This window comes from Vidua chalybeata, chromosome Z (assembly GCF_026979565.1).
Source record: "Vidua chalybeata isolate OUT-0048 chromosome Z, bVidCha1 merged haplotype, whole genome shotgun sequence".
NCBI classification, from domain to species: Eukaryota; Metazoa; Chordata; class Aves; order Passeriformes; family Viduidae; genus Vidua; species Vidua chalybeata.
In genome coordinates, this window is record NC_071570.1 from 52,923,938 (window position 1) to 52,942,133 (window position 18,196).

General features: G+C 42.1%; 1 protein-coding gene across 2 annotated transcripts in view; it reads right to left on the reverse strand.

Annotated features, from left to right (window-relative positions):
- Window positions 1–604: 604 nt before the first annotated feature.
- Window positions 605–18,196, reverse strand: part of LOC128802594 (A-kinase anchor protein 2-like) — a 95,772-nt gene continuing 78,180 nt past the window's right edge. The window contains exons 3-5 of one of the 2 annotated variants that reach the window (XM_053969156.1): window positions 13,360–13,538; window positions 10,148–10,186; window positions 605–4,121 (exon numbers count right to left, since the gene is read on the reverse strand). In XM_053969156.1, the coding sequence (XP_053825131.1) occupies window positions 4,029–4,121; window positions 10,148–10,186; window positions 13,360–13,538 (311 nt within the window). In that variant the 3' untranslated portion in view covers window positions 605–4,028. The remainder of the gene's footprint in view (window positions 4,122–10,147; window positions 10,187–13,359; window positions 13,539–18,196) is intronic. The other variant, XM_053969155.1, reaches the window with a different exon arrangement.

The following is an 18,196-nucleotide window of genomic DNA, read 5'->3' on the forward strand; positions in this document are numbered from 1 at the left end:
TTCCTGGCACAGGGAGGGGCAGAGGCTGGCATGAACCTGGCTAGATCCCAACAACTCCCTGTGACCCTTTTGAGGTGCACCCAGTGCTCTGGCACCTCCCAGCTCTTGCAGAGAAAAGCTGGCAGCAGCTTCCTCGCAGGGGTATGGGAAGGGATTTCTCCTCGTCCAGCTGACCATGAAGGGGGCATGAAGGCCAATGTGCAAGCAGCTGGTTGCTGCAGCCAGGTGAGTGATAAATGGACAACTGGCTGAAGGGGTGTGCTCTGCTATGCAGGACAGTGAGGTTCCTGCAGGGGTGAAGGAAGCAAGAAAGAAAGGTCATGAGATTCATCAGATTTGGCCTCTGCAAACCTCCACAAGCATGATAATGGGAAAGAAATATGCAGGGATGCTCTTGTTCCTGCAGTTGACACCACCAAGTGGGGAGAGATCTCTCCCATCTATAGACAAAGAGAGAGACACCAAGTCAAAAACCACAGGAAGAGACAGACTGACTGCCATGGGAGGTAGGACACAGGCCACTTTCTTCCAGCTACATGCAGCTTTCATGGGCACACCTTCCTGCAATAACATGAAGAAACAGGCAGTTTTATAGAAACACAACACAGGTTTCTATTTTAATGAGAAAATAATTATATACTTGCATTGTAGGCCTCACAGTCACTATAAAACAGAAGCAGGATAACATTTAAGTGGTTAACATACAGAAAGCTAGGTATTGTTGAAAGTGGTTGATAAGTCATGACAAAGATGCTACCTTTTGGTTGCCAAACATGTCAATACTACTCTATTTTCCCTCAGAAACGTCAGTATAGAACAAGATGAAGCCCAAATCGGCAGCTTTAAAAACAAATTGTTCAGAAAACCTGCACTGTAACCTCAAACCAATTATAATCACAAAGGCTAACGCTTAACTATTTTTCAATACACAGTTTCATTAAAACCAGTCTTTGCCACAGGAAAGGATCTGAGCATTTCTTTTGTGGAGACAAAGTTAACTCTGCAATAGTGCTCTTTTGTTGCATTTGATATAGTAATATATAGATAGATATGTATTACTGCCGTATACTTATAAACACCTAAGCTTGGTAGCATGCAAATGAAGTAACAGAGGCAAGTAAACTGCATCTCACTCTTGTTACCACAGCACTAAATGTGCTGCTGACTCTGTCCATAATTTCTGGAAGAGAAAAACTGCTGGGTGAAAAGTCTATCTGTCCTTGGGTGAAATACTTTTGTTGCAGGGGCTGAAAGCAAATGCTTCTATCACACAGAACAAAGCAAGAAAAGATGTCTTATGATGGTTGATTATTGTCAGTAGCTTCCAGTGAGAAAGCTGGAGGGAAAAAACAGGCTTCTAGACTAAAGAAAATAAAGATGCAAATTCCTGGGAAGGCAGTCCAGGGCTGACCCAGGTTTTAGGAGCAAATACTGGGAGAAATGCTGATGAGCGCCATTTAATGCAAGACCACCACACCACAGAGGCCATCTCCTAGTCTCAGAAAACTCCTTTTTCCCAGTCTCTCTTAGCTCTCCCCAAAGGCCAGGAATCTTCTTGACACAGGTGTGTGGAGCTCACATCTGCAGCTATGTGACACATGGTCTCACTACTGCTGCACTGGTGCTGGTGCTTTTCCTACAGCTGTATGGTAACAACCAGCCTTGAGACGGGAATTACCCTTGATTCACCTGTGATTACCACGCCTGAAAAACAGGTCCACTTCATTAGATACATAATTCTTTCACAGGCATGGAACATCCCCATGGTGCCCCTCCTTGAGATAAGCTTGCTGCCCTCATCACAGAGAACTCTTGGTTCAGCAGGTTTTCTTCAGTTCAGTAGCACTTACAGAGAAAATGGAAAGAACTGAGTCAATGGGTAGATATAAATGTATTTACTATAGTTCCCTGAAAATAAGCCTGAAAATCCTAAGTGTCCATGGACAGAAATCACATGCTGGAGGAACTGAAGGGTGGCGGTGGTAGTGAATAATTTGGTTGCAAGCTCTGTGTTTATTTTTAAAAAGCACCAGAAGTATGTTCACAGTAACAGTACTCATTTTAAATGAGCTCACTGTTTCAGGATAAAAAAGCACAGCATGTCATGAAACCAAGGAAAGGCTTAGGGAGGACACAGTATCCTGACTGATGACTTTTTAAAAGCCATCAAAATAATAACTGATTATATAAAAAAATATTTTTTTAGAGAATAATGGTTTGGTGGTTTTTTTCCCATCATCTCCCAAACTTTTTGGTTTCTAGTCCAGAAATTATGGTTCCCAGTTGTAAAATATTCCTATTGTATTGCTTGGTGATAAGAAAGAGTAAACCCGCAGCCTCTATACTACATAGAAATACAAAGCACAAGAATAAATACCACATTTCTTTTCCTAATTGTCAGCTTACAAAACTGGTCAATACTTTGCAATTGTGACTCATGCAAATATCATGTTGGGTCAAATTTTAATATCACAAATACTGCATTAACTCAGTGCCTTATTTTTATATCCCCTTTCAGAAAAAAAAAAAAATAGCAATCACCCCTATAGCTGGTAAACAGCTGTGGAGAAAATAATCAGTGCACGCACTGCCATACACTTTATGGTATGCCAGCCTCGTGCACTCCCCCACACACTCACTCACACACCCACACACACCCACACACCCACACTAATCCTTCACTGCTGCTGATCCCAAGCCTAAGCAATAACTAAAGGCTCTATGGTTTGCTTGTAGCACTGAAAACACTGGCTTAACGGCTAAAATAGTATTTTCTTCCCTTGTCTGTTCTTCCTTGCTCATTCCTTCCAACTCCTTATGCCCTTTAGCTTTTTTGTTGCCTGGAAACGTGAAGACTTCCACAAAGCACTCTACTTCAAAGGCTTTTTAAGTTGTATAAATATAGTTGAAGACATAACTCTCTTTCTTCTTTATTTCATACCTCTTTCTAGACCAGAATCTGGCTTAGTTCATTTATTGCCTCATTTAAAAATTAAATGTCCTTTATTTGCATCCCTTTCTCACTACCTTTCTACTTCAAATTATCCATCTTCAAAGATTTTACACACATGCCATTCTTTCCCACCCCACCATCAAAAAATAGTTGTCATCCGCTAAATACAGATTTTGTACTTTGAAACTTTGTTGCGTAAATATGCTCTGAGAACCTGGAGTTCAGGTGATATTGCAAGCATATAGTATCCTAAAGCTAAGGTAATCCATTTGGCTTAGCTCTCATCCCCATCTATTCCACTCCTAAATTGTGATGGCTTGTGTTTGCAACACAAGGACTGTTTGAGTATGCTGGATTGTACATTTGCAGTAACTGCCTCTCTGTTTGTTGGGTTTTTCTTGTTTTAAACAGATAAATTACTAGAAAGGGGAGCAGAACCCACATCCCCAAAACCAACCCAATCCCAAACCCAACCCTTCAGTCTCCTCAAAGAAACAGAACAGAGGGCAGTATCTTTGTGTTTTGTGGCTGGATAACAGTATGCCGAATTAATGCTGATGGTCTTGTGCAGTGGCTGTGGGAGGCGAAGGAATTGTAGGAAGTTCTGACAGGAGCTGCTGGGTGGACCGTGGTCCTGGGGGAAAGCAGGGCTGGCAATTCAGTCAGTGAGAAATACAGGTGTGAGCCCTGGCCACAGACTCCTCCATGAATGACTTCCTGACAGATGCCTGCAGCCTATCTGGTCCATGGGCACAGTCACCCTCTTGTGCCCACCCCCAAGGGCTCCCACCCCCTGCACCCTCTCCATTGCATTATTTCAGACGGGAGATGGAGGGAAGAAGAAGGGGCTGTTTTCTAGGTGTGTTTTTCCTGTAGTTGTAGGATTGCCAGGAGCTGGATCATTTCTGTGTCTACGTGCATCGAGTTTGTTGTATATTTAATAAATATTGGGCTAAAATGGTGCTGCTTTCATGGTGGGTTTTTGTGATTGTGGTGGTTTTTTTTTTTTTTTCTTCCTTTCTCTTTTTTTTTTGGTTCCGGCGTGCCTGGTTGCTGTCTTCACATTGCAGTGTGTTTACTCGTCCTCCTCTCGGTTGGCATAAATGCCAGCTTCCCAGCGCAATGCCAGAGCACTCTTCCTGCGGTTCACCCTGGTTGCCTCGAGGACCTGGTCAAGAGAGAAAAGGAAAGCACAGGATGTCACTCAGCTGGACCTGTCCTCAGGGTGTCCCACATTGTGCACCCAGGCAAGCAGATACCAGCCAGGTGGGCAGGGACCAGCCAGTCCAGCCCTCCCCACAGGGCTCCAGTGCTACACCCTGTGCAGAAAAGGAAGACATGCGATGGAAACACTCGCTGATGTGGAAGTGGGGGGGTGCTACACAGGAGCAAAGCCACACCACAGGAGGACAGAAGTGATAGGAGTTCTCTGGCAGCATCCAGCTCTCGGCCCTCTCCCCAGGGCCAAATTTAGTTTAATTTCAAACTAAAACTGCACACCTTGAGTACCAGGAGCCAGCAACCACCCTGCAGCTGCACATGAGGCCCAGAAAGCGGAGAGCTGCCTATTTCAGCACATCACCCTCTCAGGCAGGACTAGGCAGCGCCTGCCCCCAGCCCCTGACCCTGCCCCTGCCCCTTCTCATGGTCGTGGGGCTGCAGCTACGGCACACTGTGATCCAAGTGCTCCTGGAGTGAAAAATCATTCCACATACATGTGAAAGGAGATTTACATGAGGAAGGCCTACAAAGCCTGGTACGCGATGGGCCCGATACATTTAAATGTATTTCATATGCACACATCATACACACAGGTATATGCACATACTATGTATCTATTTATACATATTCGCACACATTAACAATTAACTAAAAGAAACAGTTTTGACATGTGTTTTGAGAAAGGCAAAAAGAAAACAAGACAACACCAAAAGGCATTATTGTGACGTGTCTGAGGTACTCCTCAGCAGATAATGCAGAGCTGTGGGTGTTTTCCACACAGCAGAGTGAGATATAAAGAGGTCTGGAGCCTTCTTACAGAAGCACATGACAATGTTCTTTTCTGACCAACACTGAATAACAGCTCCATGATGACACTACAGAGCTGACAATGTCAATTGCCCTCAGTGTGTTTTAACCATCCCTGCCAAAGAAGCAAACTTTTGAAGCTTTTTATGTCAGTTAAAAAAAATCCCACAACAAATACGTGACTTTTCACTGAAGCAATACTGGCCATCCTCGTCCCTAATGCTTCCTGCAAGCTGCTCTGCACACTCTCTGACTGCAGAAGAGTAGATGACCTTTTGAGATAGGATGATGATATTTTATTCTTCTGTGAAGAAAGTCACGTGCAGTGAGGATTTAAGCCTTGACTAGAACAAAAGTAAATAATTAAAGACTAAAGAAATTCTTCTTCCAGCTTGTCACAAGCTGTGGTTGGAAGAGTACATAGGTGCTAGGCTCCTGCACAGGCAGTATCAGAAAATCAGCTCTGAACTCCATCTGAAATTACAGGCCACCGTAACCTTGCTTATGGGAATGAGAATGCACTACTGCATTTATGCCAATTGTAACCTCTAGACCTTCATTCAGGAGCTGAAGATAGGAGAGAGTTTTGCCAGAGTTAGTATTTCTTTGCCCTCTGAGTTTCTTTTAACTATGATTCTAAACGAGCCAAAGAACAAATGACAAAATCTGGCCAACTGAGATGAATTTTAACAAAAGCTCCATCTCATTCACAGCACTGACCATGGCTGCAAAGTTAGTCCAGGTCCACCAGAAGGATTTTGTTCTGAAATTTTGCTCAAAATCATGTCTCCTTTTTTTGCAAAACAACCACCAGAAGGAGGGACCAGGGCTGAATGGTTTCTGTTTTTCCTAGCGGAAGGGCAAATGTGCTCATAAACCTACCAATTAATTTTTTTAAAAGTAAATAAAAGAAAAAAAATCAGTAGGAAAAAAATAGGTCTGAGACATCAGCCTATAAGCTGTGTACTAGAGTTACTCCCACTGCAGAATGCCTAAACCAAAAAAAGACATTCCAAACTGAACAATGGAGAAGCAAAACTGGGAGTGGGTATCAGTGCATCATTCAGCATAAATTTCAAACTAAAACTGCCACTACATTTTAAAATAAGGTCTGTGGAATTTGGCCTGCAAAAATATGCCAGCTGAAAATGAAATGGATTTTACATCGTTTAGAACAGTCTGAAATCAGCAGCTTCTTTGCTGGACATCACAGTATTGTGAGAGTCTCTGGTGATGGGTTGCAACAGTCAAGACACTTAAACTTTGAAGACTCCTGCTTTGGATCAGTCAGCTTCTATTTGTCTTAAAAGATGGCAGTAGGGTTTCTTCCGTTTATCCCCGGTCTGCACATCTACCCCAAAGTTTGTTGGCTTCTACAAATGCTGCTGGCTCTCCAAGCAAAACTGTATCCAGATTCATATCAGAGGTACCATGAGGGCATAGCATGTGGACTTGCACCTTGCAGGAAAGCAAGTCTGGCTCAGTATTAACACTAAATAGTACAGCATATAAACTAAAGAGACTTTTGAATAGTTATTCCAGAATTATTCTTCTGATCTATTGAAAAGAGTGTTTGACCTAAAACAACCCTTGTTTTTACAAGGCTGTGACAGTGTTAGACCCTCTAGAGGAAACAGTGGCATAATTATAGCATGCAACTGGAACGACTTGAATGGGAAATTGGGACTCCTCAATAAAGCACTGAAATCATGACCCAGGAAACTGCTTGCCTAAAAATAGCCAACTATCTCAATTTTAAAATAAATTTGGCTGGTAACAGGGCTGACTCTAGACCCATAATAAGTGCAGCACACCCAGGCTCTCCATAGCAAGTCAAAATTGCTATCTCAATGCTTTACAAGCACCCTCCTTGATAATGCCCTGCATCAGCTGAGTGGGTGCAGGCAGGGCCAGTCTTGGTGTTCAAGGTATCTGTCCTACGGCAGCCAGAGCCAGAACTTCACACAGCAGGAAGATCAGGAAGCAGAAGCTTCACTTAAGCTTAGGCTACTTCAGCCTGTAAACTATGTCCTAATGAAAAGGCCACACTAGGGAAAAAAGCAATGTTACATAAAATGTCTTATTTGGCAGAGGTGATTTGAATACCAGCTGTAGTAGAAGAGGAAGAAAGTGGAGAGCAGAAGTAGGTGTGAGGGAAAGCCAAAAGATATGTAGGGCTGTAAGAACTGCTCTTCACCTCACTGCAGAAAATGTCTTTCTGGATCTTGTCATTGCAGCTCAAGGTCTCACTAAGAATTGCAGAAGGTTCTTTCCTTGAAGATTTAATTAATTTTTTGAGGATCTTGGGGAAAAGAAATTTGAAACAGCTGCCACTTTTAGGTGGTGTATGAATAATTTTTCTATCCATCCTAGAGATGGAGAGTTTCTATTGTCATACTGAGTTTCCCATGATCAGATTTAACAAATCCAGTACACAGCTTACAGCTATAATAACTGCTCTCTTACTGACAACAATAGTAAGCAATATATATATATATATATATTCTTTAGCCCATATTTATCACAACCACTGAAATAGTGGTGTTTTTTGAGTAGTCATAAAACTGACTGCTATATAGTACATGACAATTTTTGTTGAACAGTAGTAGTAAAACTGATGTAGAAGCAAAACAATTTTTCTGACGTTTAATACTTAACTGATTCTTCCCATCTGAATCTGGAAGAACTAAAAGAAGAAAAGAAAACAGAAAATGCAAAGGTCTGCATGTCTAAAATCTGTGAGTACTATGTGGTAAAGTTGCTGCAGAAAACACATTCATGGAGCACAGTGTGCATAAAGAGATGGAAGCACAAATGCAGGGATCAGGCTGCCTGCTCCTGCAGATGTGAGCATTCCTGCTCAGGAATGATAAACTAAATGCTTTAAATAAAACTGGAACTACTGAGAGAACATCTGTTTCTCCAGCATGAAGGTATTTTCTTTACTGTACCCACTTAATGCTGTTTACTGAATACCCAGACTGCTAGTAAACACAGTGAGGAGCTGGGTATCTGAGATTAAAATGTGTTTACTTGAGACAAGACAGTGGCAGTATTAAATTGCTGATTCTCAGTATTAAAACATGAACTATGTGCCCCATGCCATCAAATCTAGTATGTTCATCTTGTTTTGTAACACAAAAATTTTCAGCAGTAGCCTTTAATGTTGCATAAATGTCACCTTACTGAAGTTACCTGCTACAGTATGACTGGTATTAAGGAAACTGAAGTGTACATTTGAATATATGTATAGCTGTAAGGCCAAAAGCAGAAGGTTTTGAGGATAAAAATATCCTATATAGGGACATGAACATAAATCTCTTTAAAAAGCAGTGGGATGTGCTTTTAGTACAGACTGCAGGAATCTGGGGGAGATGCAACATATCACCCTAATGAAGCAGGATGCAGTTGCTGTGGTAGCTGAACTTCAGCAGTTACTGTGCCTTGCTGGGAGGCTGTTTTCTGCTTTCCAGAGAGGAGCTGTCAGGATGACTGCATGGATGCCCCTGCTCCTAAGCCAGTGCAAGCACAGCTGGCACAGCTACTGTGCTGCCAACAATGATTAAAACTGAGCCACCTGCCTGCACCAGAATGCATTTTGGAAGGCTCTGGTGAACAGGAGAAACAGGTCAGCTGTCGGGTTACTAGAGAGTAGGGGCATATCATGCCTTGAGTCTTGCTGCTGTGTCTGAAACAACCTGCCTAGTTTCAGCTGAAGATTTCCAGTGAGAATCACATTGTTTCTTCAGTCTGAGGTTGGACGCTGGGGAATAGCCAGAGAACATTCCTTCACCTGCGTGAGGAATTGCTGTGTCCTACAGTCTTTTTTATTTCTAGCCCCTTTCCCATTCATACAGACTCTTTTCCAGCTCCTTACTCTTTGTATCATTATCATAACACAAGGTGGACACAAAACTCTTCCCAGAAAAGACCATGTCCTGGGCCTGTAAAAACTACACCTGAACTTCTGCCTCTCAGGTAACATCAAACACTCTGTTAACTACTTAATATTCACAAATCTTGACTTAAGATTATATGTACAATATATTGTGCATGTATTATGGAGGAGAAAAGGCACAACCTCTGTTTAAAACCAGGACTCTGAAAGCATACTGCTCTTACACTGATTTAATTATCTATAAATACACAAAGATCAATCACTGGCTTGTATCAGTGTGATAAAACCCACTCTAAGTTATTTAATGAATAGGTAATGGCATAGACTTGTCTTTGCTTTACTCTCCAGGTCAGAAAATATTCATGTACTTGTCTTGAGGTAGCTGATGTGGTCAAATATATTATGGAATAGGGAAAAAATTGAAGGTTCAGGTTTATAAAAAAGTGCTGATGAGTATCAGTCATTACCACAATCTACAGAGAAAGTGACATGCATTTGAAATATACATATTACTGAGCACCTCATTAACAAACATTGCAGAAGTGTAGTTAGTATCAACTATCTGCTCTTAAAATTACTTGCTTTTGCAAAGTCCTGCTTTGGGGGTATAAGGACCGTCCCGATTACTACTTTGCTAAAATACCAAGTGTTGCTGTGAATACCCTTTATATGGCAGACTTGGGTTTATTCCACCCTGAGACAAACACTGATGCTAAGTTGTGGGACTGTGATCAGTCATCACATCATAACAGACAGGGACATGGAAAGGTTCACAACCTGAAACAGGCTGAGGCCATGCACTCAGATCTGACTGTTCCACGTATGAAAGGATGGTGTGAAGGTTTTTTTTTACAAGATACTAGAGATTTTGATAGTATTAAATACATTGTAATCAGAGACAAAGGAAAGCCACAGAAGTTTCAGGCAGCATCTGAAGATGCTCAAACCCAGGTTTACCTTTGCCAACTAAATGGTAAGAGGGATTAAGGAGAAGTTCTCATTTCTCACCTCAGGAATGCTCCAGCCCAAGGCAACAGCTCCCATCCCTTTAATTACAACTCCTCCCATGGCAAAAAGTGTAACTAGAATCCAAGGGCTAGAAAACCAGCCACACAAATATTTGCTGATGAAAGATATAAGGGAAAATCACACACATTTTTTAATACGAAATGGCACTGGCACACACTATGAAAATGACAACTGCAGCAACATGCACTTGGAATCACCATGCAAGAAGAAGCAAAAATAAACAAGCACTTGAAAAGTACCTCAGAAGTAACCCTGCTAGACAGTAATTTACAGGTGTACTGGTAGAAAGGGAAAAGACCAACATTAGTACATTGAACAAACATGTTATAACTAGGAAACAAGAACAAATTACAGAAATTCCAAGAACTGGCACATTCCACAGTATAAAACTTCAAGCAACTTAGTGTCATAAAAAATAAAAAAGTAAATATTAGCCAGTTTGGTGTTATTTTAATGGTGTTGCTTGGTCAGTCTCAGTTTTGTTTACCATCAGTGCTTGACCTATTTCCTTGCTGCTGCTTTTTCTCTTTCACTCATCTGCTGAAACCTGTACTTCAACATCCTCTGGAAGAAACTGACCCCATTCCTGAACAGCACAGCTCTTCCAAGATGCACTTGATTTGCCCTCTCTTTCTGAAAGGCATAACCCACAAGCCTTGACCAGAGATGCCACATTGTAGCCACTAAAGCCACTGAAGCCAGACATGAAACAGAAGGTGGTGATGCCTGAAGGAAAGACTACAGAGGGTAAATGCCCTACTGAAACCACCCTCCTGTCTTTTGTTGTGTCTAATGCAGGGCAAAAGTGGATCTCTGTACATCACTACTGCGGGTGTGCTCAGCACAAAAGGGAGTTCCCATGGACATGAAACTTTTCCATGGACATGAAATCTCTCCATTCAGGAGACCATGGCTGCTCTGCCAGGCAACCTGACTGCTTCCAGTACTTGAGGAAGTCTCTGGTTCTCCTCACTCACAAAGAGCAATGCTGGGCCACATTCAGCTCTCATGACATAATACTCCAAGTAGCAGCTGCCTGTCTGGTTGTTAGTTATGCTCCTTCTCCTGCTGTATTTAATGCATTTTTAAAAATAGAGCAGTGATTGGCTATTTTGTTTCTTTAGTTACAGAAACCCTTTTTGTTGAGAACACTGTTCAAATGCTCTCTGCTGACAAATTAAAGCTATTTGATTTTTAAATAAATAGTTGCTTAGCCTGGACTGTAAAATATTCACTCAAACTGACAGTGGTACAAGTGCAGCACTTCTTATTAAAATTATCTTTCCCTTGTCAATGGCAGAGTTGTTTACCAAAGGAGAGCAGAAAAAGCCATGGAAAAGAAACAAAACACTTCTGCTGATCTCAGGAAGTTCTCTTTGGGCTCTGCAGGACACAAACCTCTAATAGGATTTTGGGTGGGCAGCAGCAAAAAATCTTGTTTGGCTTTATGCAGTGGGCTTACAGAAAAGGAGAATGACAATGAACCTCAACACTGTGGGACTGTGGTGTGCACTGGAACTTTGCAAATTCACTGAAGCCTTGAAAATTCATGCAAGAAGAAGATCTATCTCACAGGTTGTCTAAGTGGTACCAATTCTCTGGCAGTGCATCTTTGGGTCATCAGTGCCTGGGCAGCTTTAGCGGCAGTGGAGAGCTGAGATGGCAGCCAGAGCGCACCTCTGGGGTCAGATACTGCCCAGACCACTGACCAGCACTCTGGACACGACATCACTTCAAACTGTAGCAGAGACTAGGTAACTGTGGCCAGTCTACCTTCCAGGGAGCACATGTGCAGCTCTGCAAGCACTTGAGGAACTGTGCTCAGGTCAATAAATGAGCAGGACCTAAGATTCCAGCCACAAGCCACCACTTCACGGGCTGGCCAGGTCACCTTCACTCTTAACAGGGGTAGAGGAAGAGCACAGGGTGAGTACTCACCCAAGCTGAGTGCCACCCTATTAGCAGAGCAGCTGCTCTGAAGTTTCCAGCCACCAGGCTGATGGTCTCAGTATGGGACTCTAGTGCTGGTTTGCACAGTGGGTGTTTTATACCCAACTCTTTTTAATGTTCCTATCAGCTTTTGCAAAGGTCATGAGAGTTGCCCTGAAAGCCTCTGAGCACCTTCAGGGACAGATGCTTTGGGGAGATGGCAGGAAACAGCACTCACCAGAGCAGGTGGGACTACTCCATTTCACTGGGTGCTTTGGGGAGGGAGAGGAAACCAGAGAGTGGCTCCTTCTTAAGATGGGCCCCCAAGATGCCACTGCCAGAATGAGACATGCTCCTGTGCACAAACTGTTTTTCTATTTGCTGTAGAAGTCTGATGGACAACAGAACCTTGTTTTTCAGTGGCCTCAGTAGAATAAGGGACCAGAAATTTTCTGGTGTGCACTGGAAACAAATCTATCTGCATTTTTAGTTAGCCAACAACAGTTCAACAAGACCCCTCCATTGTCCATTCCTTCTGATTTTTACTGCCTTTTGTTACTGTGCAATATTCACAATTATTGATTAAAAGCTGCCACACTGGTGCAGTATTCGTGTTACAAACCTTCACTTACATCTATACCCCTAATAAGAACCTGCTTTTAGTGAACATTACTAGAAAGCAGTTTGTTGGAGCATACTTGGCATTGTTCAGACATCTTTGGCTGCTTCAGCAAACACTGTGTCCTTATAAGGAGTCTGGCACTGAACTTGTATCTTACTATCTTCTTCACTCATTGCACAGTAATAATGGCTCTGAGTAAGAAACAGCTCTCTTAGGAAAAAGAGATTTTCCTGAATTTTGATACTTCCAGTTACAAAATCTGTAGCTCTTCTTATTAGTGTCTCTAATAAAGAACACCTTAATTCAGATAAACTCTACTACTGCTCGTGTGGAAGGAAGACAACAAATCTAGCAACAACATGCTAGCTGTTGAAGGATCCAAGTTAACTTCTGAAACCCTCCCAGTCTAGTTCCACAACTGGTGGTTTCTGGGGAAGTTATCATCTTACAGTGAAGACTGAACACACTTGGGATTGGATTTTGCAGGGTGGGGGGTGGTCTACAAATCACATGTATTCACAGGTGTGAATACATGCTTGATCCACAAATTTCAACATGCCACTGAAATAACCCACTGGAGGGTCTTGGTGATGTGTGAATTAACAGAACCTGCCAATTACAGAGTAGCTACACACTGCTCTTATTATTAGTTAACATAATTAATGAAAATTAAACATAATATGAGTTGCCTTTAATACTTGCAGTGACACACTCATCCTCTTCACTGGCCTGCATCCTTCCATTTTGAACACCTGCCCCTTGCAATGTGTTAAAATCCTTACCCACTTGCAAGGTGATCTGATCAGATTCTGGTGAAATAACCTGTTTCAGTGTCTGTTGGTTCTTGCAAGTCATGGTCTCTATCACAGGGCAAAAAGGGAGAGGGAGAACCACGCTTACCGCACTGTCGTCCATCCTTTCTCGTCTCTTGGTTTTGTGTGTTTCATAATCCTCCATGAGGGTCTGCATCAGGTTCTTGGGGCGCTGGGCTCCTGCAGACTCCTCAGATGGAGGGTCCAACTGTGAAGCAGGGCCTTCTGTGGTGGGGGATGGAGGAGGCTTGATCTTCTCAATCTTCCCTGCAATGACATGAAAAAGAATGACCCTTTCTAAGCTGAGGACTCACAAATTGCTTACCAAAGATGACAGCTGGAGAAGTATTTTCAGCAGATTTTGAATGAAGAAACAGTTTGGAATGAAGTCTATGAAACAATCTGGTAAATCAGGATGGCCATGGACTTTAAAAAACATTCTCCCTCTTCCTGTAACCTACTACACCAAAACACTACAAAATCTTTTTACAAAACCACTGTTTATAAAAGTACCTGCTTGAAATACCTCCATTTCCTCCTAGAGAATATATTTCTGTGATTTGGAGATGTTTGTAAGATTTTGGAAAACCACAAGATGATTTTTTTCTCACTCAGCCAATGCAACACACAGGGACCACGCACGAGACATCCAAAGAAGGCATCTTGTTAACACAGCTGCCTTCTCTTTTTCCAGTGCTTTTTGTCTGCTTTGTAAGGAAAAAGGCTTTGGGTCAATCCCCAGCCCTGCTCTTCCCTGCAGCAGTTTCCTGCAGGTTGCACAGAGTGCTCCTGTGGCAGAGTAGGATCAGGTCTCTGTCCTATAAACTCTTGGTTCAGATAGGGCCTTTGAATTCCCTCCTGGTTGAAGGGAAGCCAGAGAGAACTCATTTTGCTCTCTGGCTGAGTCCATTACACTCCATGGAAGGTCACTGTTTTGAGCAGAGTGACCCCAAAGGCAGGTAAAAAGCACACCAGGACAAGAGACTGCTGCTGTAAGCTGTAGGAGGGCTCACAGGTGGACAACTCATGCTTCTTTGGGAAGGACAGCCTGCCTTTCTCATCACTGACTTGGAGTGAACCATCCATCATGTCCTGCTGGGAAGAATGAGGATGACAGTAGCAGGTCATGGGAATGATACGTGGGGGTTCTCAGCTGTGACAGGAGAAAGAAATGCTGAACCAAAATCGCATTTCCTTTTCCACGAGACCATCATCAACTCTTTGAAATAAGACACTTCAATGAATGTAAAAAAAAAAAAAAATCATGAAAAGAGAAAAATACCCACTGCAAATCCCTTAAAAATAAGTGAAATAATCAGAAGGATCATGCTGATTTTCAGGAAACCTGTTGCTGAAATAAAGGAAAACCCTAGCTGGTCCTTCAAAAACTGTCATGACAGTTGCAGCCACCAGAGAGCAGCCTTGAAATCTCCTGTAAAAATCAACATCATTTATTCTTGAAAGTAGTAGTGAGCCAACACTGCAGAGGTATTTTTACAAGAACTCCCCATGCCAGGCTTTTCCATTTCTGATCAGTGTTGAAAAACCCAGCATGATTAGTTTCTCATTAATTTAAGCTTAATTTTAGCTTAATTTAAACTGAGCAGTGATGAGGCTGGGAATCCATCCTCTTTATAACACCCTACCAGAGATTGAAGGGGGGGTTTCTGTGAGCACAGGTTCTTCTCTGGGTTGCATCAGGACTTGCTCCACAGATAAACAGGAATCCTGCTTCCAAAGCAGGGGCTAACAATAGGTCCTGAGCTGCCCAGTTGCACCCATGTGTGACTGCTTAGATTGCTCAGCAGGAGAGACTTGAAACTACTGACACCCTGCCAATTAGGCCCAGTGGGTAAAAAACATGTGGCAAAAATGAAAGGCCTGATTAAGGGTCAGATATTTGCTGATTAAGGACTTTGTCCTTACACTAGTAATTGCCTTGGATGGATGTACATAATGGGGGAAGCATGAAGCTTCTCAGATGTCTGCCCAACTTGTATCTTCTCCAGGGATACTCACACCACAGGATGCCCAAATCTGTGGACAAGCCTAATGGCTGAAAAGAGATCCTTCCACTCCCCTTCGCCTGGAAAACAATGCAAATTGAAGGTTTTGGGGATTTCCATTTAAGAAAGGGGATCTCTTCAAGCAGGACTGTTCGTTCTGGATGCAAGGCCCAACAATTTTCATTATCACAGATGAGAAAAACATTAATGTTGGAAGAGACCTTCAAAATCATTGACTCCAAGCTTTGTATTACATGTGTACATATATATATCTCAATCATATATAATATATATACACACTTATTATACATGTGTGTATTTATATGAAGGCTACAGCATCCCAAATCTACAAATACACATTTACTTTTTACTTAGAGATGCTGCAGAGAAAAAAAATTCAAAGTAAGATATTTCAGCAGGACAGACTGTTTTAGGAAACTAGTCAGTGCTGGACTCAGGGGATTGCCGAAGTACATCCAAAAAAAGATCCCTCTAGTAATACAGAGCCTCATTACCACTCCAGGTGGAATGTGGGCTTCTTTGCTCTTCTTGAGCATCAGGTGAGCAATGCAAATACGCAAAACCACAAACAAGCAAACAGTAAATAAAGTGCATCTCAAAGATTCCCTCACTCTCTCACTTCATAGGCATCCTCTACTAGGGAGGGAGTAAGAAAGCAGAGGGCAAATTAACTGGGTTGATATGTTGTTAAGGCACTCCTGGGGAATCCTGGGAGAAAATTATTAACTTTCTTTTTTTCATACTTGCCTATAAAGGGGTAAGGAAACAGCATCTTCCATGAACATTTCTGCTCTAGCCTGTCTCAAAATTCTGATTTTAAAAGGGAGTTCATACATATGTTATTATATCTGATCCTTTTTCTGTACATGCATACTAGGCATTAAAAATTTTGCAATGACCACAAAATATCTTGCCCCAAAGTTTCTACTTCTCTTCCCACCACACAAAAAGTATCTGCAGGCTATGGCTGAACCTGAGAAGCTTCCTAAACATAGGTCTTTATTAGAGAAAAACTGAAGTGGAAAATGGTTTTGAGGCTGAAGCGGATTCTCTAACAGAGGCTTAATCTCCACAGCTGCCACTCAGGGTAAGAAAGTAGAGAGAAGAAAGAAAAGCACAGCACATACACATCCCTCAGTTACCTACAGTTTAGAGGTATCTGACTACTTGCATCTCTAGTTCCCCACTAGGCTTACACCATCCACTGAAATTCTCTCATTTAGTTGATCAGCTGAGGGCAACAAAAGATGGGCATGGTGGGCAGTTCTCCTAGATGCTTGTGCAAGTGTTTGAGTGCCTGCACATAAGCACAATGCGCCTTATGCCTCACCTGGCAATATTTTAGTGACCAAGCACCAAAAAGGCAGGTGTGGCACCTTCTCAAAGTATCTCTCAGGCATGGCTTCTTCTGCTAGGTACTCCCCATCCCTCATCATAAGATAGCAGATATTGACAAAGGGTTTAACTCTAGGTGAAAAGCCTTCACTGAACCAAGACCTCCCCTATAATGATTTTCACATCTCCTTTTGAGGAACAGGATTACTCAGAGCCAGGCACTACAGGAACTTAGATACAAGTCCTTCATAGTCAAAGTTACTTCTAATTAAAAAGAGTACCAAAAAACATGGGAATTACATCACCATGCTTACGCTGGATTCCTCTCATGTCACACACTCATCATCCTGCTCAAATAAACTACAAGACAGCTCCAAATGCTCTGCCCAGGAGAGATGCTGTACCATCTTTCCTCCACGTTGCTGGACGAAACCACTATCTTGCTGTGAAGCTGCTCACACCATGCCACGTGCAGCAGGAGCTGCAGCACACAAAACAACACAAGAAACATTCAGATTTAAATAGGGAAATATTTTGGGATCCATGGTGACTATCCATACCGTAACTGTAGGGATACATATGGATAACTCTGGCACTTCTTTGGGCTTTCTTGAATCTCCTCATGCAGGAAACCCAACTTTTTTGGGAAAAATTCAGATAGGTTCTTCACCTTTCCAAGAGTGCCCTGGAGAAGAGTGTACATGTTCCACTGAAATTACTCTGTGTCTCAGTTCAGTGATCTGAGATGGGTTAAAAGGTTGCTTCAAAGCATCAAAAACAATTTTAAAGGGTAATTGTTAGCAGCTCAGAAGTTTATTACTAAGAAACCTTTTGGATTTTGCTGAGTGACTGCAGACAAACTGAATGTTACTATCATTTTTATGAAGTTGCATGTCAGGCTGAGTAAAGCCAGCCTGTTTGCTATATAAAGTAATTAGCAGTTACTGCACATATACACCTACTTGAATTGTGCTAATCTACCACACTTCAGTTAAACTACAGAGCAGTTCACTGCAGTCCCTTTTCGTGGTTCGTCTTTCTGTTACCTATGTCAGTATCCACCTGGTTCAAAGCAGTGAAGGGGAGCAGCAGTAATAAATAGTCAGGAAACACCAGGAGTCCTAGTAAAGCAACTCTGCCCAGACCACCACTTAAATACAGTCTGACTGTTAGGCCATTGTTAATTAAGTTTATTATTATGCCTTCTCAAAAGAGTAAGTATGCACTTCCACACTTAAGGATTAGAAACAGATTTCTCAAATTTATACTTGACTCCTTAATCCCTTTCTGCTGAGGTATCCTGATGTTAGTGCCAATTCTTTCTTTGGAAAAGGCAATTTGCTGACAGAAATACCTGTTTCTTCTTTATTATTATTATCATCAATAGTAGAATTGTTATTATTTTTCTTTGTGAAACTAGATATACATACTACAGCACCAGACATATTCTACAGCATATTCCTTACTGGGCCCAGCAGAAGCATGTTTTCTTTTCTGCTCTGTATGGCACCTCTGCTCTGTTTATCCTAACAGCCAGATGTTTGTGCCTCTGCTAAATTGTAT